The sequence below is a fragment of the Lampetra fluviatilis genome, chromosome 47, assembly GCF_964198595.1.
Source record: "Lampetra fluviatilis chromosome 47, kcLamFluv1.1, whole genome shotgun sequence".
Lineage (NCBI taxonomy): Eukaryota > Metazoa > Chordata > Hyperoartia > Petromyzontiformes > Petromyzontidae > Lampetra > Lampetra fluviatilis.
This window is the reverse complement of record NC_136321.1, coordinates 5,871,159-5,898,056: the sequence shown is the minus strand read 5'-3', so window position 1 is coordinate 5,898,056 and position 26,898 is coordinate 5,871,159. Positions and strand designations below refer to the sequence as shown.

General features: G+C 49.1%; 1 protein-coding gene across 3 annotated transcripts in view; it reads right to left on the bottom strand.

Moving 5' to 3' along the window:
- The window catches only part of SHPRH (SNF2 histone linker PHD RING helicase), a 95,610-nt gene that overhangs the window by 25,690 nt on the left and 43,022 nt on the right, over window positions 1–26,898 (bottom strand). For 2 of the 3 annotated variants that reach the window (XM_078877288.1, XM_078877290.1), the window contains 6 exons: window positions 15,632–15,775; window positions 14,689–14,790; window positions 12,743–12,811; window positions 8,639–8,827; window positions 5,284–5,376; window positions 3,252–3,338 (listed from right to left, as the gene is read on the bottom strand). In XM_078877288.1, the coding sequence (XP_078733414.1) occupies window positions 3,252–3,338; window positions 5,284–5,376; window positions 8,639–8,827; window positions 12,743–12,811; window positions 14,689–14,790; window positions 15,632–15,775 (684 nt within the window). The remainder of the gene's footprint in view (window positions 1–3,251; window positions 3,339–5,283; window positions 5,377–8,638; window positions 8,828–12,742; window positions 12,812–14,688; window positions 14,791–15,631; window positions 15,776–26,898) is intronic. The other variant, XM_078877289.1, reaches the window with a different exon arrangement.

Here is a 26,898-nt window from a genome sequence, read left to right as displayed (position 1 = left end):
AGCCCTATGACAACCTATTTTATGCGTGGTGGTAACATATCCATGAATTGTCCAGGCTCAACCCTGCCTTAGCTTCTGAGATTTGACGACATCGGGCAATGTTCCAGGTGATTTATTTACAGGAGGCTTCAACAATCCGGTCGTATGACCCACACAGTGGTACGACCTACATGGTTGTACAACCCACACGATGGCACCAACCACACCTATCCGGTGGTACGACTCACACGCTGGTACGACCCACACGATGCCGTGTGAGCGTGCAAGTAAGAGAGTTTCGCTGTGAGGTTTGAAACGCCCGATAGCCCTTTGGCACAATAACATCACACTTTGGTGCACAGACGCTGTTCCAGCCATGATTTGCACAAAGGCTGATGAGTGACAAATGCACACAGAAGCTGCCTCGGAGCCACAGCCTCTCTGTATTTGTTTTTGCACTCCCGATTTTTTCATTCTAGATTTGAAGTTATCGTGACTGCAAAATAGAAATAAAAAGTAAATTAAATCACGACGTTTCGATTGCAACACAAGCAATCATCATCAGGTGTGAAAATCACAGCTAGAAAATTTGTACTGTGATTTTCACAGTTGCTGATGATTGCTTGTGTTGCAATCGAAACGTCGTGATTTAATTAACTTTTATTTTTTATTAAAAAAAATGTTTTACCTACGTGACTTTACCGAAAGAACCAAAGAGTATGGACTCCCGATTTTTGTGTATTTATTCTGTGTAATTTGATGCACAGTAGTATGATTGGTGAGCACAATGGACTTGCAATCCAGAGGTCGCCAGTTTGATTTAATTTCCCAGCACGGCAGATGACGCAATGGTGCAAGTTCCTTCAATCAATTCTGCCGCTGTCAAACCTAGCAGTATAAATAGGTTCTTTCTAGATTTTAAGCTTTCGTGACTGCAAGGATTCATCTTGTATCTTGGAATCTCTGCCTCACTTGATACAGTAAATCTAGCTGTGACGGTCCCACCTGATGACGGAGACTTGTGTTGCCTCCGAAACGTCGTGATTTTTTATTATTTTATTTCTATAATTACTTTTATTAATTTTATTTTTTACCTGCGTGACTTTACCGAAAAAACCTAAGAGTATAAATAGGTTCACTGCTGTTAGTCGATCGGCAGGCGGCGTTCGGCGGGGTAAAGTGTGGGTACCCCCACCCCTGCCAAAATAATGTCTCGCCAGTGCGGAACATAGACAAAAATATCCTCTCGAAGGCCTCTCTCTGTGCCAGCAGTGGCACTTTAAAAAAATTGCTGAGCTGCGCCTTTACCTTTATCTTGTCTGACCGTGCGACTTAACCTTTCCAGGGAAAAAAGATTGGAATGCAAAAAAAAAAGTCCAAGTGGAAGTCAATGGGAAAGAAAACAAAAATTAACCTCATTTAACATCGAAACTAAATATTACGAAATTAATTACAGCAAGAAATAGCTCCTCAGCGGAATTTAATTCACATTACAGCGACACATTTTATGCCGCAACTGGGACAGTTTGAGGACCCGCGCTATTGGAATACAGATCGGGCTTCACCATTACAGCGCTTACAATAGAGGTTTTTTGGGGTTAGATCGCGTAAATATAAATGTGTCGTTAAACCCACCACCACCCGACACAGCCAATTAGTAAAGTTTGTCACGTAAACAGAACATGCCAATTCGTTACTAGTTGTAAATGTAGTGGGATTATTCTCCAACATACCCGTGTGCTGAACTAATTAGCTGTGTCGGGTGGTGGCGGGTTCAACGACACATTTATATTTACGCAATCTAACCCAAAAATCTCTAGTCTGGATAATATTTGGATTTGTTCTGTGCAAGAGGTTCCTGTGGCCACTGGTGGCTGCTGTGTTCACCACAGTGTACACCGGTGCTCACGTGCGATTGCACCCGGAGTAATTTATGGCGGAAAATTATTCCGTGAAAGATCTTTGCATCCTAAGCCGAGTCCACGCCAAGCCTCTTTAGCCTTCCCCCTTGCTGCTCAAATCACGCTGCAAACGTTTCCACTAAAGTTTACTTTTCCTTGAAAAACTAAACACCCCCCCCCCCACCACTACCCCCCCAAGGTGCAGCAGCTGCTACCGCGGACGCGTGTTCATGAAGATTGCAGCGATACCATTTTTTTTGCGACACGATACATTACAATTCTCAACGATGAATGTCGCGGAGTCAGTTTTACATAACTTGCCTTTTTTTGGGTTGTACTTCGCGCGTGTTAACGCGATGTTTACGTGCTTTCGCTGACTTGCGGTATCGATAGAGCTTAACGACTCGCGCTTTAAGTTTAGTCCGTTTGTAAAATTGCGCGCATTACAAGCTGTCTTCCTTTTATTAACAGTTCTTCAACTGAAGATCAATCAACGCAAGCCTGCCACAGGCATTTCTAATCATTACAGCCCATGAGGCTTATAATGCATGTGCTGTCAGTTATACTAAAACCAATTAAATGATCCAATAAATTACTAAAATTACGTCACGCAAGCGGCACTCCGTCAATTATTCAGTAAAATGTTTTGAAAATCACGAATTTAATGGATAACAGCTACATGCAAACGGTTATCATTGAGTTCATTATTCCGTAAATATTTTGTCAGAATACAAAAGACATTTAACAAAAATTAAATGTGCAACGACAATCACGATTGTATAACGCAATTATCGTGGATATTATCGTCGTAGAATATGTGTATAAATTTCGATTTAAAGCTTTCGTGACTGCAGGGATTCATCTTCTTGGCTTTTTCGGTAAAGTCACGTAGAAGGGAAGTAATAAAATAATAAAAATGAAAATAAAACATAATAAAATAAAATAAAAATATAATAATATATTATTTATTATTTTATTACTTCCCTTCTACGTGACTTTACCGAAAAAACCAAGAAGATGAATATGTGTATATGTATGCATGTCGAACTTCTTTCGCACCATACGTAGCCAACCATGCAAATCGCAAGTGCGGACAATATGTACAATCCACATCGTTGCCGTACTGCGTCGGCGCCAAAATACTCGGTGAAAAATAAAACACTCGTCAGCCAAACATTGCAGCGCTGCTGCTGCTGCACTAAACGTTCAACCTCCGCTCGTTTTCAATTAAGGATCTTTGCTATCCCCTGGCAGTGCCCGTGAATTGTCCCTGCAGATGGGATCTGGCTCGAGGCCGGGGGTCAAGCAGCGACTCTCCGCTGCTCTTGACCCCCGGGGCCAGCCCCCCATGTGGCGAACAGCGTCTCTCACCTGGAAGCGGTGGATCCCATTGATCTGTGCAAAGTAGATGCCGTTCTTTTTGAGGGCCTTGCCGATAATGTCCAGCACGTCCTGCCACTAAATAAACAGTGGAGGGAGGGGAAGGCGGGGAAGAGAGAGCGCGGCAGGCGATTGCGTGGGTAAAAAAAAAAAAATTCCAAAAACAAGTTGAACGTTTCGTGCCGTCAATTGCGAAGGAAATATAATCACAACAAAACAGAAGTGGATTGACCAAAAGTGCTGCCACACACAATGTGGTGGAGTCGTGCCGAAGCAGGTAGCGCACTGCAACTTGCACAGATGCGCCAGATTGGTGCTCGCGCGTGTGCCAGGCAATGAGAAAATGCACGTTTGATTAATATTCACCTCAATAGATCACTGTCTTCTGTCCTAATTACAAAGCATGGAAGGTGCGTGCTTTGCCAAGCCGTTTCACCATTGCCAAAGCACAGATAACGTGTTCTCAACGAGTCGCTGCTGTTGCATTTATCAGGGTAGAATTTCTATTCACCAGTTAATTGGAGCAGAAAATTTACTTTTGAGAAAATAACAAAACAAAACTCGCAAATAAACCAAAACCTTTGAGGAGCCCGCTGCTTTTATGCCACAAAAAAACAAACGACCGATGTTGCGCCTTTGTTGAAGAGAAGAGGTGGGATAAATTAAATAAAAAAAACTCATATTCGCAGCATATGGTAAACTCCGTAATAAAAGCGCAGGTTTTTCATTGGGGAAAGATATAAAAGCGATGATCAAGTCAATTAACGGAGCCTCCCGTGGAGGCGTTAAGCTCTTCTCACACAATTAACCACCCTTCCAGCAGTCAGGGGCTCTGGCAGGCACCGACGCTGCATGGCCAACCATCGGAAAGTACCTTAAGCGCTTAACTGCTTTATGCCCTGCCGTAATTGAGAGACGCCATTAATGATAAACACCCCGTGTACAACTACCGCTCCAAGTAATTCGCCCAGAGGCTGCCGCCGATTCACCCAAGGCCCCGCTGCCGGCAGATTAATCTGCGCACGACGGCTTTCAGGGTTGCGTGAACAAACAATAACAAACGCAGCAACATCGCTATCCGCCTAATTAATCCAGCAGCTCAGCATTGAGGGGGGTGGAGAGAGGGGAGGGGGGGTACGGGACTTGTGCTGCATTCACACGCTGTGCCTAAGAAGAAGCCGACGTGCGGTAGTTTACCGACGGGTGGTCGTTTCGTTGAAGTCGGGGGGGTTTTTTTTCTCTGCGAACAATGGCTAGAAGGTGATGGCAAAGGTGCAGCCCCGCCTTCCTCACTCGTGCCGCTGCTGGTGAAAAGGGAGCCTCTGCCACTCGAGAAAGCTATGCAGAGCTCCTCCAGAGAGTACGCCGGCAGACATCTCTGAAGAGGTGGCAGTACCCACATTTTACCCCACCGCACGCAACTTGTCAATTGAATGTGGGTTTTGCCTTTGCTGGGTAGACGGTGGTGTCAGATGTAATAGTAATAATAATCTTAAAAATGCCTTATATTTCAACATTTCTCTAAGTGCTGAAAAAAACTAATTTCATGATTTTTTTTTTTAACTACACAAGTATGGATTAAATCGAATAAAAACACAGTAAATCCAATAATAGTATCAATACTGACGACAGCCACAAGGTAGATATTAAGTGACTTGCTGGTTGATTTCAACAGCCGCGCGCCAGAAGATCTAATCGAACTGACGACCTCTGGATTGCAAGTCCAACGCGCTGAACCTTAAACAGCGGCATAATTACAACGACTTGGATACAGTCCAAACTCGCGATGCCTAGAAACACTGGAGACGCAGCAATAAGCAGGACGGCTTCCGCGAGGCCCCAAAATATTATTCTGACCGGGGGTTCGTGAGAGATTCCACACAGCGTGCAGGTGACACTTGCATGCCAGTGACCCCAAGTTGCACTTGTGTTTTCAGCCACACACTTGTTCTTTGAAACCTTGAGCAAACCAATGCAGCAGCAACACAGCGCGATGAGAACAACCCGCCCAGCATTTGCCTACCGTAGAGAAGACCAGAGACTTGGCTTCGGGATCCGACATGTGGATCTTCATGAGCTCCCGTATGACCGCCTCAACCTTCGTGGAGTGGCTGCCCTGTTGCGAAGTCCAAGAACACAGCTGTAAGTGCACTGTGATACAGCCACATGGGTTCATAGCATAAGGCCGTGCGGCATCCTATGCTGCACCCAACTCTAACTTGGTCACCTGATTCATCATAAGTTACGACCAAGGACCCCCCCCCCCCCCATTGTGTAGCCCTCAATCCTTGTCCTGTGAAATAAGAATCCATCTAACACCTGCCCACCGGCTGGCTTTGTCACTCCACGGTGGTGAGATGTCAACTAGCTTGCCTGGTATACAAGAGGTTGTGGGTTCCATCCTGACCCTGACGCTTGTATATTTGGAGTTTGCATTTCTCTCTTCCCGTGGTCGCGTGGATTTTTCTCCGGGTCCTCCGGTTTTTCCCTCCACATTTAGAAACATGTTGTTTAGAGTATTTCGCTGCTATAAATTCCCACGTGATAAGCCACTTCGTTGGGCTATCATTTGTGGCCAGGTTGCTTCTGAAAAAGAACTACATAGCTCAGTAGACCTTACCTGGTTAAATAATAATAGTAGTAGTCAAATAGTATCTCCCAATTGGATGCCCTCTTGGGTGTGATCCCTCCTTTGGCTGCCACTACCCCCGTAATCTCAACCACGTGTGAGCCTGCGTGTGTGTTGGAGAGGAGCGCCTTGTGATCTCTGGAATAAATATATTTTAGGTGTGTATATTATTCCTATTATTATCATTATCTTGAAATATGTGTCTTACACACGCCCAATTTTCTAAATCAGTTAATTTCTTGTTTGTGTTCTAGAATCCATGTTTTCCTCTTCCTGTCTCTCGGTATAATTCCAAGCATGACCCTCTCTCCATGTTTTTTTCACACAGATTCCAGCCTTTTGTTTAATTTTCTATGGCAATGCCGTTGTTCATGAACCATACATCATAGCAAGTAATATCGTATTTTGTATGCATGCATGTTGAACTTCTTTCACGCCGAACGTGAACAACCGTGCCAATCGGAGGTGCAACATTTTTAGACATTGCTTTGTTGCGCATCATTATCAAGGTTCGGTTTTGCAAAAGCACCTCCAACCCGCTTTCGTCCACTTCTTGATATAATTTGTAAGACTCCAGTGCAGCCAGTAGTCACTGTCGTAGGAGTACGTGCGTGTCCCCCCCCCCCCCCCGACAAGACATCCTCCCGACTGCTGTCCGCCCAACGATCCTCCTCAATTATGGCGGCAAAAATTAGCGTGGTGAGATGGAACATCAGGGTCCTCTTAATGAGCCAAGGCAACGGCTAGAAGCAGGTGTTATTGATCCCACCCCAAACGCCGCGCTGTTTGTCGGCTCCATTTGTAATTCACAAGGGCACGCACGCTCACACACAAAAATAGCTCAACGGTGGAAAATATTGTCGGGCTTGCATGCAAATTTATATTTTTTTCCGCAACCCTTATTTCTGCATTCAGGGCATTGCAGCCAACCTCTTACAAATGACAGCCTGCCTCCATCAATTTTTTTGTTACATTCAAATTCATGATTTTTCTCCGGAGCCGTCCCTAAGACAGAATCCACATTGGCGAGGCTTTCCCATGTGGCTGCAACATGTGTACTTATGTGAACGGGTCCAAGAGGGGGAATTGAGCCGTGCCAGGTTGAAATAAGACCTATACTTAAGAGTCAATTGTCGTTATTATGAGCTAAAACTATTAACAAAATAACTATTTTTATTTTACCAGATAAGGCCCACTGAGCTATGTAGCTCTTTTTCAGAAGTGACCTGGCCATAACAAATGATATCTCAACGAATTGGCTTATCACGTGGAAATGTATAGCAGCCAAATATTCTAAAAGCACGCTCTTTCTAAATGTGGATGGGAAAATCGGAGGACTCGGAGAAAAATCCCCGCGACCATGAGGAGAGAGACACGCAAACACCAAATATACACGTGTCAGGGTCGGGAACGAACCCACGACCTCCTCTATACCAGGCAAGGTAGTTAACATCTCGCCACCATGGCACCCAATATCATCGCTTAATATCAATATAACGCACCTCCCATGCGTCACCGGTACATCTCGAGGTGCCCTGCGGTAGGGGACCCCACCCCCTTTGGCAGCTGTCCCTGTGCGGCACAAGGTGAATGCAGCACCAGCCTGAAAGTTGGGCATTCGTTTTCCAGCAAGGGGGATGATGTTGGTAAGTGGCTTTTCCCAATTAAGTCAAGAGTCAAACGAGCACTGCGCCGGTGCTAAATTACTGTTGCCAGCGCTGAGCCAGTGGTGAAAATTCTACATCATTTGCAAATAATCCATAACATGTGCCAAATCTTAAGCATGACAGCAGCACACAAAAACTACCATTCTTTTATATAATAAACTTCACGAGATATTTCCCTTAACCGTCAAGCAAACGGCGCATACTGCATGGCTAATACACCCGCAGCATTAATCAGGGCGGCCGTGGGGCTTGACCCATCAACCTCTGCAATGAGTGGAAAACGTGCTACCGCTGGGGGTCATGAGCAGCAGAGACAACTGCAGTCAGGGCACACTCCTGCACCCTCCCAGTGGCTCAAATTGACCGCATCAGGGAGCACTGCCACCCATACACATCACAGCACTTCTTGCATCTAGTAGGACAGATGGGGGGGGGGGGTGAGAGTGTGGCACAGAGTCAGTGGTGGAAGTGTCAGGATTCGGATGTGCTATCATTTTACAAGTGGCGCTAACCAATGTTAAATGATGTTGTGATGACGGGACAGGAGGGTAAGGGAAGGAGGGTAGCGTAGTGGGGATCGGGGCAGTGAGACCAGGTGGCAGAGACGAGTGAGGTGATGCCACCGGTGTTGCATAAGAAAAAGCAGCACTGGCTAGATTGAGGTGCTGTAGCCAAGTGGATCGGGCACGAGGATACTTGATTAAAACCTTCATGATGATGTGGGTTCGAATCCCTGCCTCGGCTTACGTAAAAAGCCAACATGTTAGTCAATAACACGGTGACCTTAATAAGAAAAAATATATAATAGGTGACATTTGGGGGAATGGCCCAAACAAGCGTAATGATAAATTGAACTGAAGGAAGGGCATAACCTAATCCGCTTCCACAGGCAATAAGAAAGATTTCACTTCAGAAATGATTGAAATTGACAATTTCCACGATCGCCGTGACCTCCGTGACAGAATTGTATTCTTAATGACCCGGACGACGAGAACACAAACAAGTGCACGCTTCGCCGCCCTTCGTCTCGTGGCTCTACTGTGATTGGGAGTTGGTGGGACGGCAGCAGAAGCGCCTCTTGCCTTGACGGTGACGTCGTCCGCCTGGTCCCCGTCCCCCACCGTGGACACGTAGGACACCTCGTGGTGGAGCGTGGTGTGCCGGCACACGGCGCAGCGGATGGCCGAGCGCTGCGACCCCACGCTGTACTGCGCCATCTGGATGGCCGTGCATTCGTTGCAGAAGCAGTGTCCGCACTGCAGCACCACCCACTGCAATCGCGGGGAGGGGGCGGGGGGAGATGCAGCTTGACGCGGGTGTGGGGGCCCATATTATAATCAGAGGTGGGAAACCGTTTCGTGTCCACGTGCCTAATAATAGGACTTTCAAATACGTTTTGCAGGCCATACATTAACACAACAAATACCCGTCTTATATATATATAAAAAACTGGCACATCTGAGTCGAGCCAGCACACGGCCCGCATGCTACGGGTGGTTTTCCATCGCGTATTTGTCCTGCCGAGCGGAATAAGACTGTAAAACGCTGACCTCATAAGACATTTTAATCTGGCTTGGGGCCAAGCAAGGCCACGGGCGTGGGTTAACGATCTGTTCATTGCGAACACCATCTAGTCGGAAAACACCACTCGAACGAAGCATCACCGCGTCGCCTACACGCGTCTCGACTCGTTCATTGCCTTTGACGTCAGCAGCACGGCTCGGCTTTGCAGTGGAAAAACAACCTCGGACACGTCCCGTCACTGTAAGAGGCCCTTGCAGCGACAGAAAAAGAAAACACAACCTTATAGTCTTCTTGGTTCTTTCGGAAAAGTCACGTAGAAGGGAAATAATAAAATATTACAAGTAAAACATAACAAAATAATTCTCACGACGTTAAATATACGCTCCAAGCTTGTTGTTATTTCATTCTTCACCTGAGGATGGCTGCTTGCGTTGTAGCCGAAACGTCGTGAGAATTATTTTATTATGTTTTATTTTTATTATTTTATTATTTCCCTTCTACGTGACTTTACCGAAAGAACCAAGAAGATGAATCCCTGCAGTCACGAAAGCTTTAAATCGAAAAAAATACAACCTTATAGGTTTAAATGTTTTTCTCTAGTACTTGAATCGTGCCGCTAAGATGCTCGAAGTGGTGGATATATATGGTTTGCGGAGGTTTGTATCGAAGTGGTAGGCCTCATGTGGCCACAGGTCGTACAAAATAAAGTACCGGGCTAGATTCAGCCCGCAGGGCGCGTGATTCTCATCTCCGTGTTAAACCTACGGGGAGAGATCCTTGTGGCTGCGAGCCTCTCCGTTTATTTACAGTCAATGGCAAGGCATTAAAACTAAACGATTTAAACTATTTTTTATTTTACCAGGTAAGGGCCACAGTGAGCTTTATAGCTCTTTTTCAGAAGCGACCTGGCCAACAGAGTGGCTTATCATGTGGACGTTTATTGCAGCCAAATACTCTAAACCATGTTTCTCATGTGGAGAGAAAAAGCGGAGGTCGCGGGGAAAAATCGACAAGACCGCAGGAAGAACATGCAAACTCAAAATACACAGCAGCAGGCGTCAGGGTCGGGATCGAACCCACGACCTCCTGTATACCAGGTGAGATAGATAACAACTCCCCACCGCGGCGCCCCACGCATTAAATGCGTGATCGGCGGGAATATAAACTGCGCTCAGCTCAAGTAGTCCAGGCCATAAATAACCAAAGACAACATAATTAAGAAAACAAACCCAACAATATAATTTAGATTGAGACTGCACTTGCCCATAAAGGGCTTTTACTGGCACATGAGCATGTACACACGGACAGCACATAAACGTGTATTATTACCAGGTGAGGGCCCTTCGAGATAACGCGTCTCTCTCTTTCAGGGGATACTGCATAGGAATTGTTGATTGAAGGATTCGCTGATAAGCTACACAACCAATGGGATTTCTGTTCGGATTCCACTACAAACTGCACTGCATTACTGGCCCACTGTCAAATTTAAATGGAGCGCAACCAGCTTGTAAATCCTTACTTTGCCTAAACGGCAAACACTGCGCTCAGACCGGGCGATACAGAAAGTGAAAATAAGTAAAATAACAGCGGCTTAGCCCCTGCAAATCAAGCGGTACCACATGTGATGCACATTCCATCTCTTGCGAAATTGCGGAACAAAGGCTGTCTTCATTCTTTGTCCTTTCACATCATTAACAATGTTGCTGTAGTAGACAATAAAAAATCGAAGTCACCGTGGTAAAGCCAGGCAAAGCCATCAACACACACGTGGAATCAAAAAAGCAATAAAGCTGCAGATGCTGTGCATTGACCGGACACAGTAAAGCAAAACTATCGCCGCACTATTGCGTGGGCTCTAAAGAGTGAACAGTTTCGAAGGTCTTTGGAAGAGGAATTGCCGAATAATCCTATTCCATCTGCGGTAAGGAGGCCATTCCACTGGAAAAATTAAACCCCAAACCTATCGTCACGGCTACCCCCGGTGCATTACATGCAATTAGTCAGAGTTCTCTCTCTATCAGCGAGCGCGCAGCGAATAGAAAAGATGCAAGGACTGAGTGGCCTCATTTCTCAACATTTTGGTTGCTGGACCATTTTTTTAAATCTCTCTCTCTCTTTCAAGCAACCTTGAGACGTGGAATCATTACTGCAGCATACGACCACGAGAAATTAATTATCCCCGAGAACCAATCAAGGATTATGGCAAGCTTCCCCCACCACCCCCCACCCCTATTTCTTTATTTTTGATTTGGATAAAAGCATAGTAGCACATGTGCGATGAACAGAAATCAATTATTAATGTGGGAAAGGTGAGGGCACCCAAGAATAATTCCACAACTTCCTTTGGGACTGCACTGGAAGAACGTTTTGCTCTGTACATGGGTATACAGGGGTCAAACTATAATTTGGATGAAACGCTGTACCAAACGCTGCAGATGCAAATGCCCTCTGGTACTTATGATATGAAGTAAAGCAATTATTGGCATAGGCATCGAATGAAATTAATGGGGACTCGCATGACGTCACCGCGTCCTGGTGGAACATTAGGCTCAACGCAAGAAGCGATGATGATTCGCCCTACCACGGCGACCCCATTATTCGCCACTATGATTCAGGGTTGCCACTCATTTGAAGAACATTCGTCAACAACACTGTCTTCAAAAAAAGTACATGGCAAAATTTTCGGCAACGGCCCTTTGTCAAAGTACATGAAAAAGGGTTAATGCCTGAAAGGTCACCGATTATATAGATATTTTTAAGGCCTCTTTTTCTACACTGCAGAGAACATAGCAGCCACCAGTGGCCACAGGAACCTCTTGCACAGAACGAATCAGCACACGGGTGTGTTGGAGAATAATCCCACAACAATTACAACTAGTAACGAATTAGAATGTTTTATTTATGTGACAAACATTACTAATTGGCTGTGTCGGAAGGTGGCGGATTTAATTACAAAATCCTATTTACGCGATCTAACCTAAAAACCTCAATTATGTATAATTTTGGTTGTGAAAGCCTACGTGTTAAACTAACAGATGTTATTAGTATTACGAACAGTATATATATATTTAACACTCGATTAGATGCATGTATCGTGCATCTTAACAAATTATATGAATTGTTCCACCTCTGCACAGTGAGTGGTCCAGCAAACACAAAGATCCCCCGTATAACCTGAAAATACTTTTGGGGAAAGTGCTGTTAGCAAGCACCTATGAAGGCCGTCACAGCACACGAGGGGGTGGGTGGCCAGCACCACGCCTGGCTGCCTTTGTCTCCCTAGTGGCGATATTTACACACCACACCAGGTACTCATTTGAGGCTGAGTCGACCTAGGGGAGACTCAAGACCGCTTCAGATAATCGTCACTTGTGTTGGCCATGAGCAGGGATCAAACCCGGGACCACCGGGTTCGTAGCGCAGCGCACTAACCGCTACAATACCGGCAAACACACAGATGCAGACGTGCGCACAAAGACGAACTTGATTCACGCAGCGAACGGCACAAAAGAAGGTATCTGTTCCCCTTTCGTAGCTGCAGAGAATCCGGCGAAGCACATATGTCCAACATATGTCTGTGTCCAGGGCAAGTTCTCCTTAACGCAACTCAACAACGCGGCCTGTTCGCTACGAGGACGCTACAGGAAACACAATCTGCACACCTGTTTTCCGAAATTCCGGGCACAGATGGGGCAGGGATCCGGGTTCAGTTGTCCAGACTTGTCCTGCGACTGGGGAGCAAACACAGGCTCCAGGTTAGAACCCACGCACTCCCATATGGACTGTGAAACAACGAAATGAGCATGGGTGGTGAGGGGGGGGGGCACAGACCCCTACAAATTGCGCGATGTTATGGATGAATGCATGGGTGCCATGTGCATAGTTGTTTTGCAAAATCAAAAAAAAAACACAGAATATTAATTTCAATAAAAATGTGTGTTGGATGGTGCTCACCCCCCCACCCCCCCTTTCTCTACAGCCCTGAATCACTGGTGGAAATTACACATTCCTATGGCGGTGACAAGTATTCCCATTGGACCATCAATGTAGACTTCTGCGCAAAGCGGCACTTATTTTATCTACCACGGAGATATGATGGGTTGCGCCGACCCCCAACCGAGATTTGAACTCGAAATGTTTCAACAGCGAGCTGCAGGTTCTCCAGATACGCTACCTGGCCGGGCTAAGTAGATATCAGCGCAGTAAATAACAACACTGAAAATCAAGACATCACATGTGCTGAACATTTTATTCTGCTTGTTTTACCTGCCCTAGACTAATACACTTATTGATTACAGAGAAATGATGTAAGCATGAACACATAAATACAGCCGCACAGAAAAAAAACAAATCAGCACGGATGAAATCCTTCCAACCCTACCCTACCCCAATTCCTTTGAGATCTCATTTCTGCAGCGAGGAGGAATTATCGTCCCTTGATGGTGCACATCAAAAACACTTTACAGTACGATTATCTTCACAAATGAAGATAAACATGATTGCTTTACTTTCACATGACACCAATGCATGGTCGGGGAAAATCAGGAATCAATACTTACCAACACAAGAGAAATAAAGTGGTCAATGTTTTGAACGACAGGCCCTCGTTTAGGACTCATCAGGAGTGCTGATGATGACCCGCTGGACAAAATATCGACCCTCGCTGTTCCTTCTCAGCGTGCATTGATTGCCTACGGCTCGTTGATGAGCAACAAACACCGGCGCAGCACTGGGCATTCACAAGCAGCAGTGCCACACGCATCCACGATGCCAATGGCGAACGTGCTGCCCACTGTTTCGCTGCCATGGGGTCACCGCGATACGGCGATACTACAATATATTACGATGCTACGATGTATCGTACGATATAAGAGCTGCCGCAACGGTGCAATTGTCAGCAGCACTGGACTTGTAAATGGGAGGTCGCCGGTTCGATTCCGTCATTTGACGCAGATTATTAAATCCCTCTGCCTCTGTCCAACCCAGATGCATAAATGGGTGGGGGCCAGGCCGTGTGTGATGGGGTAATGCGTGGGTACTCCCACGGTGTCAATGTCATTTTGGCAACGTAGAGCGATTAGAGCATTTTCCGCTTGTTGCAGAGGTTAACGGTTTCAATCCAGCGGCTGCCCTGATTAATACTAGTTGATACCGTGGGTGTATTAGCAATATATATGCGCGCCACCTTCTTCACATAGGACATTAAAGATCCCGTGAACGTGTTAAATATGTAGGCCAGATTCCAAATTTACCAAAGTTAAAATATTACTTGCAATTTTCTGAACCCTTTCCCTGTTCCGAGACATCTGCTAGCTGGCACCAAACCGTGCCACAGGCCCTCCCGCCTGGCCTTCTGGGGAGGCTCGGTACCGAAAAAGTAATTTTACTACGTAAACATACATCGCTGGAACGGGAAAGGGCTAATTGGCTAAAACCACACGGCAACATTGGCCCCCGTACTAGCAGACTATACTCATTGCTGAAACAGAGTGATCTCGCGATAGCTTTGCACTTTTAAGAATGGTGCAAAAACCCAAACGTGATTGTTATGAACGCCCCCATGCCCTTCAGGGTACACTGGCTCGCTTCCTCTCTCTTTCTCTCTCACCTTCTCCAGGTTGCTCAGGTAGAGCATCTGTCCAAGTTTTTTGCGGAGCTGGGAAGCGGCGAGTGCTTTATCGTTCAAAAGTTTCATCCTCTGCTGCTCCACCTGTGTGGGGGGGGGGGATCATGGACAGCGCATTAGCTTGCGATATGAAAGTGGCTCGCTCGTGTTATTTTTTTCTCCCTCTCTTGCCCCGCCACGGTCCTATCTGCATTGATGCACACTTCCGTAACGAATTATGGGATTCTGAGTCGCGGCCGCGTCGACATTCTAACCTTTGAGTCGGCTTAATTTCGTGCTGCGCAACGGTGTTTTCAAACGCTCTTATCGCTGTGTGCTTAAAATTGGAAGTAAATATTTTTCTTTATTTAAATTGAGCACGATGGATCCGATTACACACATAAAAGTGGCCCAGAGTTGAGTTGCATGGTGGGCCACTAGGACCAGAGTGTTGGAAGCCCTGGATTAGAAGAAAAGACACAACAGACAAAGTCTTCGTGATTAGGACAACACATTACAGGCATTCGATGGCAATCCGATGACGTTGGCTACTGTGGTGGTAATGGTGATAATTTTGGTCATGCTGACGGTGATGGTACTGGAGGTGTTATTGATAATAAATGAAGATGATTATGGGGCTACTTGTGGCGGTGATAATAATTACAGTGGTTGTGATGATGATTATACAGATTATGGTGTGTCATGATAAAGGTGATGGCTGATTGATGATGGTGACATTCTGTTATGGTGGTTTTGGTAATGATAACGCTGATGGATATAATGATATCACGGTGACGGTGTTGAGGATTATGGCAATGAGGATTATGGTGCTGCTGGTGTTGAAAATGATGATGACGATAATGATTTTGGTGATGATGTTTCTGATGATGTTGATTATTGCGATGGTGTTGCCTTTCAGATCTCAAATCAACGGACGGAGACTCGCCTGGCCCGGCTCGATGACGTGTGGAAGCGCCGGCTCCGGCCTATCCTCATCCGGCTGCAGCAGCCGGAACCTTTCTGTCGCCATGGCGATCTCATCCACGGCCGACACACGATTGCGCAGCATCATCCAGTATTCATGCAGCAGCTACACACGTCCAACACACGTGACAACGTCCGTGTCTCACACGCCCACACAGTACACACGTCTCACGTGCACACGATGCATGTCCCACGTGCGTACAACATATGTCTAACGTGCGCGTAATATAAGTCTTACATTTACACAATGCATGTCCCACGTGTACACAATGCATGTCCCAAATGTATTAAATATATACACCTCACTTGTACACGATAATTGTCCCAACGAGAACACGATGAGGATGTTAACAAGAAGTAACCACTCCGTGTATGTCTATAGTTTATTGACTCCATGTTTAAAGGCCTTGGAAAATAAGTCAATGTGAGCACAGATCTCGAGCCAAGCAGAATTGAGCCTGGATAGTGGTGGGATGGGTAACCTCTATGTATTAAGCAGGTGCTCTCGGTTGCTGGGTGGGGCCACATGGCGGGCATCAAAGGGCAGGACAGCAAAATGCATTGCTTCACTTCAGGTTCGACAAACCCGGGCCTTGCTTGAAAATTAAACTCTTGCTCTAGTTGGGCTCTCGCTTGGTTTACATGTAGATGTCGACGATCATGCCGACAATGAGCATCCCACATAAAGATGCAAAGACCCCCGGCCTCCCCACTCCTATCCGCCCACCACATAGCCTTTAACAGACTGTTGGAGAGAGTGCTGTAAGAAAGTACTTATGAAGGCTGGCATCGTGCACGAAGGGACGGGTGGCCATCAGCAACACGCCCAGCTGCCTTTATCGCCCCAATGTTGATGTTTACACAACGCATGAGGTGCTCATTTAAGGCTGGGTTGACCTAGGGGAGGCCCAGGACCGGTTCAAATATTCGTCAGCAAACCACTGCACTACCGCTCCCCACATCCCACACACATGTACATTCCACTCACTCTCATTCACACACACTCATCCACTAGTCACCTCCAGTGCAAACATCTCCTCCCAGCAGGCACATGATGTCAAGAGGTTATCACACCCGATGCCGCTGGCAACAACACCACCACCACCACCACACCTCCCCCCCTAACAGTATCCCAACACCTAGCTTGCAGGTCTACAGCATGATTGCTAACAGGGTTTGTGAAGCTCCCACATGATACAGTACAGCAAGTAGGTTTCAGAATTGGCCTAACTGTGCCGCAGAGTTGGGGTGTTATTTCCTTGGTAACCATTCATTTTCTACAGGCATTCTGGTGTCTTTACCGCATGCTGGAAATACTCAAAATAGGTATAACAGGAAAACCAATAGAGAGCAGGATGGATGTACGTTGGATTTCATTTCGCACCGAAACGCAGCCAAGCGTGCTAATCAGAGGTGCGGGGAAAGGACAACAAACTGAACACGAAAAGCAGTTCTGAAGAAATGAGTTTTCAATTTAGAGGATTCTCATGAATAAGAGTTATGGGACTTGGCGAGTCTCTCCTGGGCCACTGCAGAACAATTTAAATGTGCAATTTATTACAGAGCACTTCACTACAACTTAATAGAAACTATATATTTTAAATTGAATAATGTGCACATGTATGACCGCTTTGTCAATCCACTACCCTATGAGAAATTCTCACACCATGTGAGTCACGGGGGTCATTGGACCATGCTTCACCAAGCTGGCCATTGCGGGGTCCTGAATATTGGCGAGCAAAGACGGAGGAGCGTAGAAGCACAGTAGAACAGTGGGTTACGCTGCATTCCCCTCTTGTTGCAAATAATGTAACACAGCCCTGAGGTTGCCAATGACAACCTTGACATGCATGGCCACCACCCATCATAGAGCTATCCAGGCTCGGGCCTGCGTAACTTCCGAGACCGAATACAAAAAAAATTACAATGAGATTGGAAGCCTGAAAAGCAAAGTACCTCCTCCTTTCAAATGAATTTTGTGGCCTTATTTATCTGTTTCCGTTCGCAAATATAATTGCTCACTCTCACCGCCATTCAAAGTAGAAGGCACTATCTCCAAAGGAAATGGAAAAACTATTTTTACGCGATGCTTGAAAGCATTGGATGCCTGGGCTTCAGCAACAGCAGCAGCCTGCCCAGGTTCACTATTCTTAGGGCACAGAGCCCTTGGCTGTGCACTTTAGTGCTCCCACTCGGCCAATTGCCAAGCGCAGATTGTTGCGCGGCTACGGAGGTGCAGATAATTTAATGTGCGGCTGCTCAAACAAGTCATTTGTTCGATACCAATACAAATTCGCGCGGACGCGGACGCCCGGGCGAAGATGCGATTTTCATTAGCCTGCTGCTGTAGTTGTCGGAGCAGAATTTATTCTTGAAGACCCAGAGAGCTGCCTCTCGCACCTGAGATAAAGAAACAAACAGATGAACGACCGCTCGCGCTGCTGCGCAAACAGAGGAGCGAGCGGCAAGCGGTGGCGGCAGCGACTCAACCAAAACACGGACAACTCCGCATACCTCCAATTTCCCGCACTTCTCAGTTTCTGCACCTCCGATGAGCACGGTTGGCTACGTACAGTGCGAAAGATGTCCAACATACATATGAAGTACCGGTGAAGACGCTGGACACCCAGGTTGAGGCACACGTATATTTATTTCAGCTTATCGGTACAGGACAACACTAGAGGGGGTAGCGGCCCCCTCACCCGGATAACTGGGGATACCCCCTAGCTAATCTCACCTATCCCCAAGTCCTCCTCTAACGAGCTAGGGGAGGCTAACTGGCCCGACACTGGTGAGTCGGGCTACGGTCTCCGGAGTCCCAGGGTCTAACCCTGGTTCACGGAACCACGCCTCTGGCTCGCTCCTCTGCAGCCCTGACAAGGGCGGCGTCGAGGGGAGTCCAGGGCTCTAGCTAGAGGATCTTCACTCTTCCTCCTTCGTTCCCAGACTGAGCCCCGAGCTCTCTTTGTCCTCCCCCTTTATACCCCCCATCAGGATCACAACCCCCCAGGCTGCCTGATGCGGACGTCGCTGCGGGCACCCCCCCCGTGTACTCCCGTAACTCCGCCCACTGTGTTTGTTACCCATTGGATCGTATGCACTTACAGCCCTCCCGTAACAGCCCTACATCACCCCCCCCATTACAGCTCGCAGCCGTCCCGGCTGCAACAATTCCAAATAAAGGAACAATTACCCCTCGACCCCGTGTGTGCCTCATTTTTTCAACAAAATGCAAATAGCAGAACAACAACAAGAACAACAACCATACCCCCGAAGGGAATGTCCGACGCACCCCCCCCCCCGCATAAATACGAAATCCGTAAGCACGTATGTACAACTAGCCAGGAACACCCCCATCACACACAGCACACCCACGACACACAACGCACCCACAACACACACACCGCGCCCACACAACACAACACACTCAGTGTGCAAGGAGCACACCACCGACGCAGCATACAGTAACCATGACACGTGAAGGAAAATAAATAAGAAAAGTTTTTTTTTTCTTTTTCTTCCTGCTGTATATTATAAGAGTCTGCGCATTTTAGCGCGCGTCCTTGCCGCAGGCCCGTCACACGGGGCAACCCCGGACGGCGGACCATCCGGTGGCGGCTGTCCCATTCGAGGTGAGGTCGCGATTGAAGTCGCGCGACTGTCGGCATCACCTGTGGGGGTTCCAGGGCGTGAGCCCGTCATTCCCGGTACACCTGTGGGTGGGACAGCCGGCAACACATCAGGCGAGAGCAGCGACGGACCCTCCGAGTCGGTCGACCCCCCACATGCTTGGCCTCGCGTGCGTGGCGTGGGCCCCCGCACCGCAACAAACGGCTTCAGCCTAGAGGGGTGTACAAACCACCGGCGCCTCCCCCATTGGATTCGAACGCACTGAGGCCTCAAAACCTCAATAACCTCGACGGGGCCCCGCCACGGGCGTACGAGTTTAGAGGAGGTCGCGAGTGGTACCTGGGGACAGTGCAGCCATGCCCTGTCCCCCGGCTTCCACTGCAGCACGTGCGCGCGAGCCAGTCTGAGGCGCTCGTTCGCCTTCTGACGCCTGTCAGAATTTAGCCTCGCCGCATCCCGCGCCTCAGTCAGTTTGTCAAGGTTAAATTTAACGTGATCGTCCAATTTAGATTTGCCCAGCGGCACGTGGATCTGCAACTGTGCCCGAACAGGTGGGTCGGGTTCGCGGCCATACATAAGAAAGAAAGGTGAAAACCCCGTCGCAGCATGGGGAGCCAATCTGTATGCCGCTAGAACCCCTTGAATTTGTAAGTCCCAATCAGCCTGTGAGTCCGAAACTTGCTGCGACAACATAGACGTGATGGTGCGATGCAGACGCTCGACCATCCCGTCCGTTTGCGGGTGATAGGGGGAGGTTCGAATTTTTTTCGTTCCCAGGAGATCACAGACTTGTTTTAGGAGTTTCCCCGAAAAATTTCTACCCTGGTCGGTCAACAACCGCTCCGGGGCACCTTTGTCCATGACATAACCTTGGACAAAGGCGTCGACGATGGCTGCTGCCGACTGATTCGCCAGGGGCCAGGCCATAGGCCAGCGCGTAAAATATTCGACCCCAGTAAGCAAATATTTATTTCCCCTGGAGGTGGCGGGGAATGGCCCCAGAATATCCAGTGCGACCAGTTCATTTATTCTGGAGACCTGGATGGATTGTAAGGGCGGGTTCGACTCCCGTGCCGGTGGTTTGCGCTGCGCACACTGAGGGCATGCCGCCAACAGATCAGCAACATCCCTTGTCATACCCGGCCAAAAAAAATTCAGCTGAAGCAAGGCGAGTGTTTTCTGGGTACCTAGGTGGAGGAGGCGCTCATGAGCAGCCCACACCACCTTACCTCGTAGGCCAGAAGGGACCACCAGCCGGTGACGCTGGGATTTCCCGTCCCAATGCATAAGCAAGCCCGCATGGGTTTCCCATGCGTCGGCATGACCCGTCACACGCCCCCTCTCCCCGGCGCGACGACGCAACGCGAGGAGGGAGGCATCCTCCAACTGGAGGCGCCCCCATTCATCAACGGGCAATCCAAGCAGGGAATCTCTCCCCTGTTCGGCGATATCAATGGGGACTACCGTTTCATCGTCGGCGGCCGCCGCCAGGACCGGAACCATCACGTCCCCCACTGGCTTGCAACGCCCCGACCCCAGGAGACATGCGCATTCGGAGGCGGTTGGCATCCGTGACAGAGCGTCAGCGTTGGTGTGGCGAACGCCCTTACGATAAGTGGTTTCAAAACTGAAATCCTGGAGGACCTCCAGCCATCGGGACAATTGTCCCGATGGCTGTTGAACCTTCAGGGCGTACTGCAGTGCCGCATGATCTGTGCGGACGGTGAAATGCCGACCGTACAGATATGGGCGATACTGTTGGATGAAATAGACAATTGCCAACAGTTCCCTACGGGTGACACAATATCTTTGCTCCGTTGGAGACAACACCCGACTGCCGTACGCGACCACCCGTTCCACGCCGTCAACCACCTGGGAAAGCACGCCTCCAATACCCGTGTTGCTCGCGTCGGTGTCGAGCAAAAACGGCCTCGAAAAATCTGGGTAAATCAAGGGAGGAGCCTTCACCAGCGCGTCCCGAAGGGAGCAGAAAGCAGCTTCCTCATCCTGACCCCAGTGGAACCGAACCCCTTTAGATGTTAACGCGTGTAGGGGTTTGGCAATTGTTGCAAAATTAGCGACGAAGCGTCGGTAATATGATGCGAAGCCAATAAAACTCCTGACCTCTCCCACCGAGGTGGGAGTCGGCCAGGAGCTGACACACTGCGTTTTGGCGGGATCGGTAGCAATACCCGAGCGCCCTACAATGTGCCCCAAATAACGCACCGACTCGCGTAACAAATGGCATTTTTGGGGCTTAAATTTCAAATTAGCAGCCCGCATCTTTAGGAAAACCGCCCGCAACCTCTGGAGATGTTCATCAAAAGTTTTACCAAAGACAATAACGTCATCCAAATAAATCAGGCACGATTCCCATTGCAATCCAGCCAAAACCAATTCCATCAATCGCTGGAAAGTTGCCGGCGCTGAGTGTAAGCCCATCGGCAACCGGTTGAATTGGAACAGGCCGTGCGGTGTACGGAAAGCAGTTTTAGGCTTAGAATCATCGTCCAGAGGAAGCTGCCAGAATCCCGAAAGTAAATCTAGTGTGGAGAAGAATCGCGCTCCCGCCAAAGCGTCCAGCGATTCGTCCATCCGTGGGAGCGGGTATGCGTCGGCAACCGAAATTTTATTAAGGCGCCGAAAATCCACGCAAAACCGCAACGAGCCGTCCTGCTTTTTAACCAGGACGATCGGCGCTCCCCACGGGCTGGTGGAGGGAGAAATGATGTCGGCGGCTAACATGTCATCAACAGCCGATTTGACATGGTCCTTTTCGGCGGGACTTAACCGAAACGGATTTTGGCGAATTGGCGCGCTGTCACCCGTGTCAATATGGTGACGCAGCAGGTGAGTGCAACCCAAATCATATTTATCACGACTGAAAACGTCGGAAAATTCCCTCAGTAGCGTTCTAAGCTGTTGGCGCTCTGAATTTGTCAGGTCCGTCGATCCCGCACAAAGCGCGTCGATCCACCCTTCATCGCTGTCCGAATGTGGGAGCATCCGGGAAGCAGTGCCAACGTGGTTCGCGACAGGTTCCTCGCAGGGCATTGGCGTCGCGTGAGCGAGCACCGTCCCTTGAGGAACCACCACCGTCTGCGATCCCACATTTAGGACCGCGATGAAAGGGTCCCCGTCCCCTCTTACGACGGTCTGGGCCGGAATCAAATGAGGCCCATTAACCCCGGCCCTAGACGGTCCCAGCAAAACACCCTGATCCCCTATGCCCTTAGCGAAGGGCTTACGAAGTTTCAGAGGCACTAGCATTTGAGCTCCCGGCGGCACACGAACAGTTTCAACGACGAACGCCGGTACCGTCGCGAACGCCGACCGAGCCGCCGCAGGGGATGGCAGGAACGCCATGCGCCGCCCCGATGGAAGCTCAATGCATCCTTGGTCGATCAAAATACGAATGGGCATTTTACCTAAGAAATCCGTCCCCAGCAGGCACGGAACCGCCAGCGAGGAGGAAACGAAAATCGGCCCCGACAATTTGATGTCCCCAATAGAAATTTGCGCTCGAATCTGTCCCATGATGCCGAGAGAGCCCCCGTTAGCGGCATAGAATGGGACGTTAACCGGCAGTAAAGGCCGGCTTTGTACGGGCAGAATATTGTAAATTAATTCCGAAATGATTGTCGCCGATGCCCCCGTATCGACCAAGATGCGTACTTCTACCCCGTCAATGTGTCCGACTACGGCCGACGACCCTGACGACGCGGCTACCACGCGATGGGCCAACACGGACCACTGTTTGGGCTCGATTTGAGTCCCCGCAGTGATCCGCGTTGGCCCCTCGCAACGCGACATCGGCCCCCCGTTTGTTGTGGTGCGAGAGCGTGCAACGGGTAGGTGCTTTGGCCAAACATGTGTGGTGCCGCGACTCGCCGGGTCATGTTGCTGGAGCTTGGGAGGAGGAGGCCCGGCGTCCCGTCGAGCCGTCGTCCCGCGCTGTCGAGGAGAGCGGCACCCCGAGGCGACGTGGCCCCGGACGCCGCAGTTGAAACACCGCGGGAGCCCCGGTGGAGACGACGGGCGGTTGAAACGGCTTGACCCGTCCCGGGCCGACCGTACTTCTTGCGCCTGTTGCCGTCGATGGTCGACGGCGAAGAGCTCCTCCGTCGGAAGGGTGGCTGCAGCCACCGCACGCCCTGCCGATGCCCTGCTGGCTTTCCGCCGCAGGGACAGAAGGTTGGCGTGAAGGAGGCGCGCCGCCTGAAGAGAGGTCATCTCGGCGTCCTCCTGTGCGACGACAGCGATGTCCAGGTCGTCTGCCAGGAGGAGTATTTTCTCCGTGACCATCGCGTCCACGCCATCGTCGTCCATACGGGGAAAAGCCGTCTTAGCCAGCGCTAGGAGGCTCGTCCTGTATGCCAGGGGCGACTCCTTCTCACCCCGCTTGCGCTCGTAGAACCGCTCTCTGCATTCCGCTGAAGGTCCATAGACCCCGGCCAGCAGCTGTAGTGCCTTCGGCAGAGTAGACCGCTTCTCTTTCGGCGCCGATGTGAGGGCGGCGAGCGCGTCTGCGTCGAGGAGCGCCGGCAGCGCGCAGAGGGCTTCATCGTCGGACCACCTTGCCATTTCTTGGTGGGCGATGAAGCGTCGCTGGAAGCCGCCCCAGTCGCCCTCTGCACCAACAAATTCTTTCAGCGGAGGCAGCCGTTGTTGTAGCGCAGCGTTCGCCTTGGACGTCTGTAGGCTGCTATCCCCGGGACTCGGCTGTGCGTCGGCGCGAATGGCAGATGGAATCGCCTGTCGCGGATGTGATGACGCTCCCTCCGCTGGAGATGACGCAGCTGTCCCAGCGAGAGCGGTGTCGGACCCAAGGTTGAGCCCGGCCACGCCCTCCGCAGCTGCCGTGACGATGGCGGGAAATTCAAAGTTTGAGTTTTCAGAAATGGCGGGAAGGCGCTCAGGTTGACGACTCCCCTCGCCCCGTGGTGGACCACCAGCCCCCAGCCGCGTGATGTTTTCCAGCGTGGCGGCAGCGGCGTACAGTAGCTCCGCCAGTCTCTCGTGAGCCAGCCGTAGCGCGTCTGGCTGCGGCCCCTCTTCATGCCGATGCCCCGGTAGGAACGCGTCGGCCCCCGGCTGCGCCATGTCTTGGTGAGCCGCCTCGGGCTCAACGACTTCAGCAGTGTCCTCCTCCGGTACTCTGGCTCGAGCTGTCTGACGTGTTTCCATGTCCGTAGTACTTCTGACACCAGATGAAGTACCGGTGAAGACGCTGGACACCCAGGTTGAGGCACACGTATATTTATTTCAGCTTATCGGTACAGGACAACACTAGAGGGGGTAGCGGCCCCCTCACCCGGATAACTGGGGATACCCCCTAGCTAATCTCACCTATCCCCAAGTCCTCCTCTAACGAGCTAGGGGAGGCTAACTGGCCCGACACTGGTGAGTCGGGCTACGGTCTCCGGAGTCCCAGGGTCTAACCCTGGTTCACGGAACCACGCCTCTGGCTCGCTCCTCTGCAGCCCTGACAAGGGCGGCGTCGAGGGGAGTCCAGGGCTCTAGCTAGAGGATCTTCACTCTTCCTCCTTCGTTCCCAGACTGAGCCCCGAGCTCTCTTTGTCCTCCCCCTTTATACCCCCCATCAGGATCACAACCCCCCAGGCTGCCTGATGCGGACGTCGCTGCGGGCACCCCCCCCGTGTACTCCCGTAACTCCGCCCACTGTGTTTGTTACCCATTGGATCGTATGCACTTACAGCCCTCCCGTAACAGCCCTACACATACATAGATACCCTGAGCACTTGGCTCTATTGAGTCAGTGTTGAACAGAGCCTCTGGTTTTACCGACACACAAAATATTCGTGCAGTCTGCAGTGACTACACCGCATTAGTATGCGCAGAGTACACGTATTCAAGTCAATGTACGTACGTAAAACACTTACACCCGTGAATTTTGTACACTTCATCGGCAGATGTGCATTACATTTGCACACTCGTGTATGTTAGAATTAAATGGAAAGAGCCGCAAGAAGGCAATCACAAATGGTTGTCGGCAAAGATAATCCCGATTGCATTTTCCCCTTATCCGCCAATCGGAGGGGAAAATAACAATTCCACGCTCTGACGTATCTTCGGATGGCTGACTATTAACCCCCCCCCCGTCCCCGTCGTGGCAGCAGATATTTTACTGCCCTGTGCTCCGGTGACGCAGGGCGATCCTCGAAACAAAGTGATGGTTTGACATTTCCATACACAAGAAAAGGCTGACCTTGAAGGTCAAGCCTCAGTCAGACACGGAGAGCAGCGACGGCTGGCACACACCGGTCAGCATGGTTGCGCAAAGTGCGACTGAATGACGGGCACTTGTAACCATCCATCCATCATTGATCGGTTCATTCAAATAAATTAATTATTACAAGCATAGAATCGTAAGTGCGAGTGTCGATCGTGCGTAAATGCATGCAAATCACACACATGTGCCATGCCGATGTCACATGTATGTGTTAACAGTGCAATAAGCAAACAATACAAAAGTGAAAAAAAAAATTAGACGGGAATAAATATGTGAGAAGGGAAATGAAATAAAAAAAATCGATTACTGAATCAAATCTCAACACCAGATCGCGTAAGACCATCAAGCTAAACGCTTGTGAACAGCAACTCGAGGGTTAACTCGTTACTTTGTGTAACAGTCCGATTAAAATTTTAATTGCTTCCTTAATCAAACGTGACGCTACACTAGTCACTACCGCAGCAGCAATAATGATGGCTTCAACAATACAATATTTTAACAATTTATTTTAACAATGTGAGAGACCATTGATTTTCCACCTAACCCCCCCCCCACTATGCAGAGAATAAATTACTACTTTATTATGCTTATTTGTAGAGGCGAGAAGCACTGCACCTGCTTCCCCAACTGCGATTCCTCATGGGCCCCCGCCCCCCTCGCCAGGATGGGGATCTGTACCTTTATCACCCAAACGCAATTCATCATCATCATTGATTATTTAGCAAGTGCCTCCCATGCAGTAGATCTCAGGGTGCCGGAACAAAGCGGGGTTTTTGAGAGGATTTTACTCCGGGTAAGGAAGTGATTACAGACCAAACACAACGTGTAAAAACAATACGGGAGAGACAACACAAGCGGACAAGTGAGAATAAATAAAGTGAAAAATATTTAACCGTGCTCAAGACCACTCTCATTGTAGGTCATTAAACAAGCCACGCCACCTGACGCTAGGCTACGAATGAAAACCTAGACCTTGGGACCGTGCCAGGACTGCATCTGGGAGATAGCTGCACTAAGATACACACTATTTATTTATCCTGGAGAAATCCGATGAGCTATGAAGCTCTTTTTTTTACAGATGTCCAGCATGGGGCGGGTCAGAACGTTACAACTACAATAAAAAAAACAAGATAGGAGTGCAAAGTATAGGAAAGAAAAGAAAATCACTCAAACGAAATAAATTAACTATATTTTATTTTACCAGGTAAGGCCCACTGAGCTATATAGTTATTTTTCATAAGCGACCAGGCGTCAAATAATAGCTCAATAAAGTGGCTCATCATGTGGAAATATAAAGCAGCCAAATAATCCAAACGCACGTTTAATCTCAACGCCCCGTCTCAGAG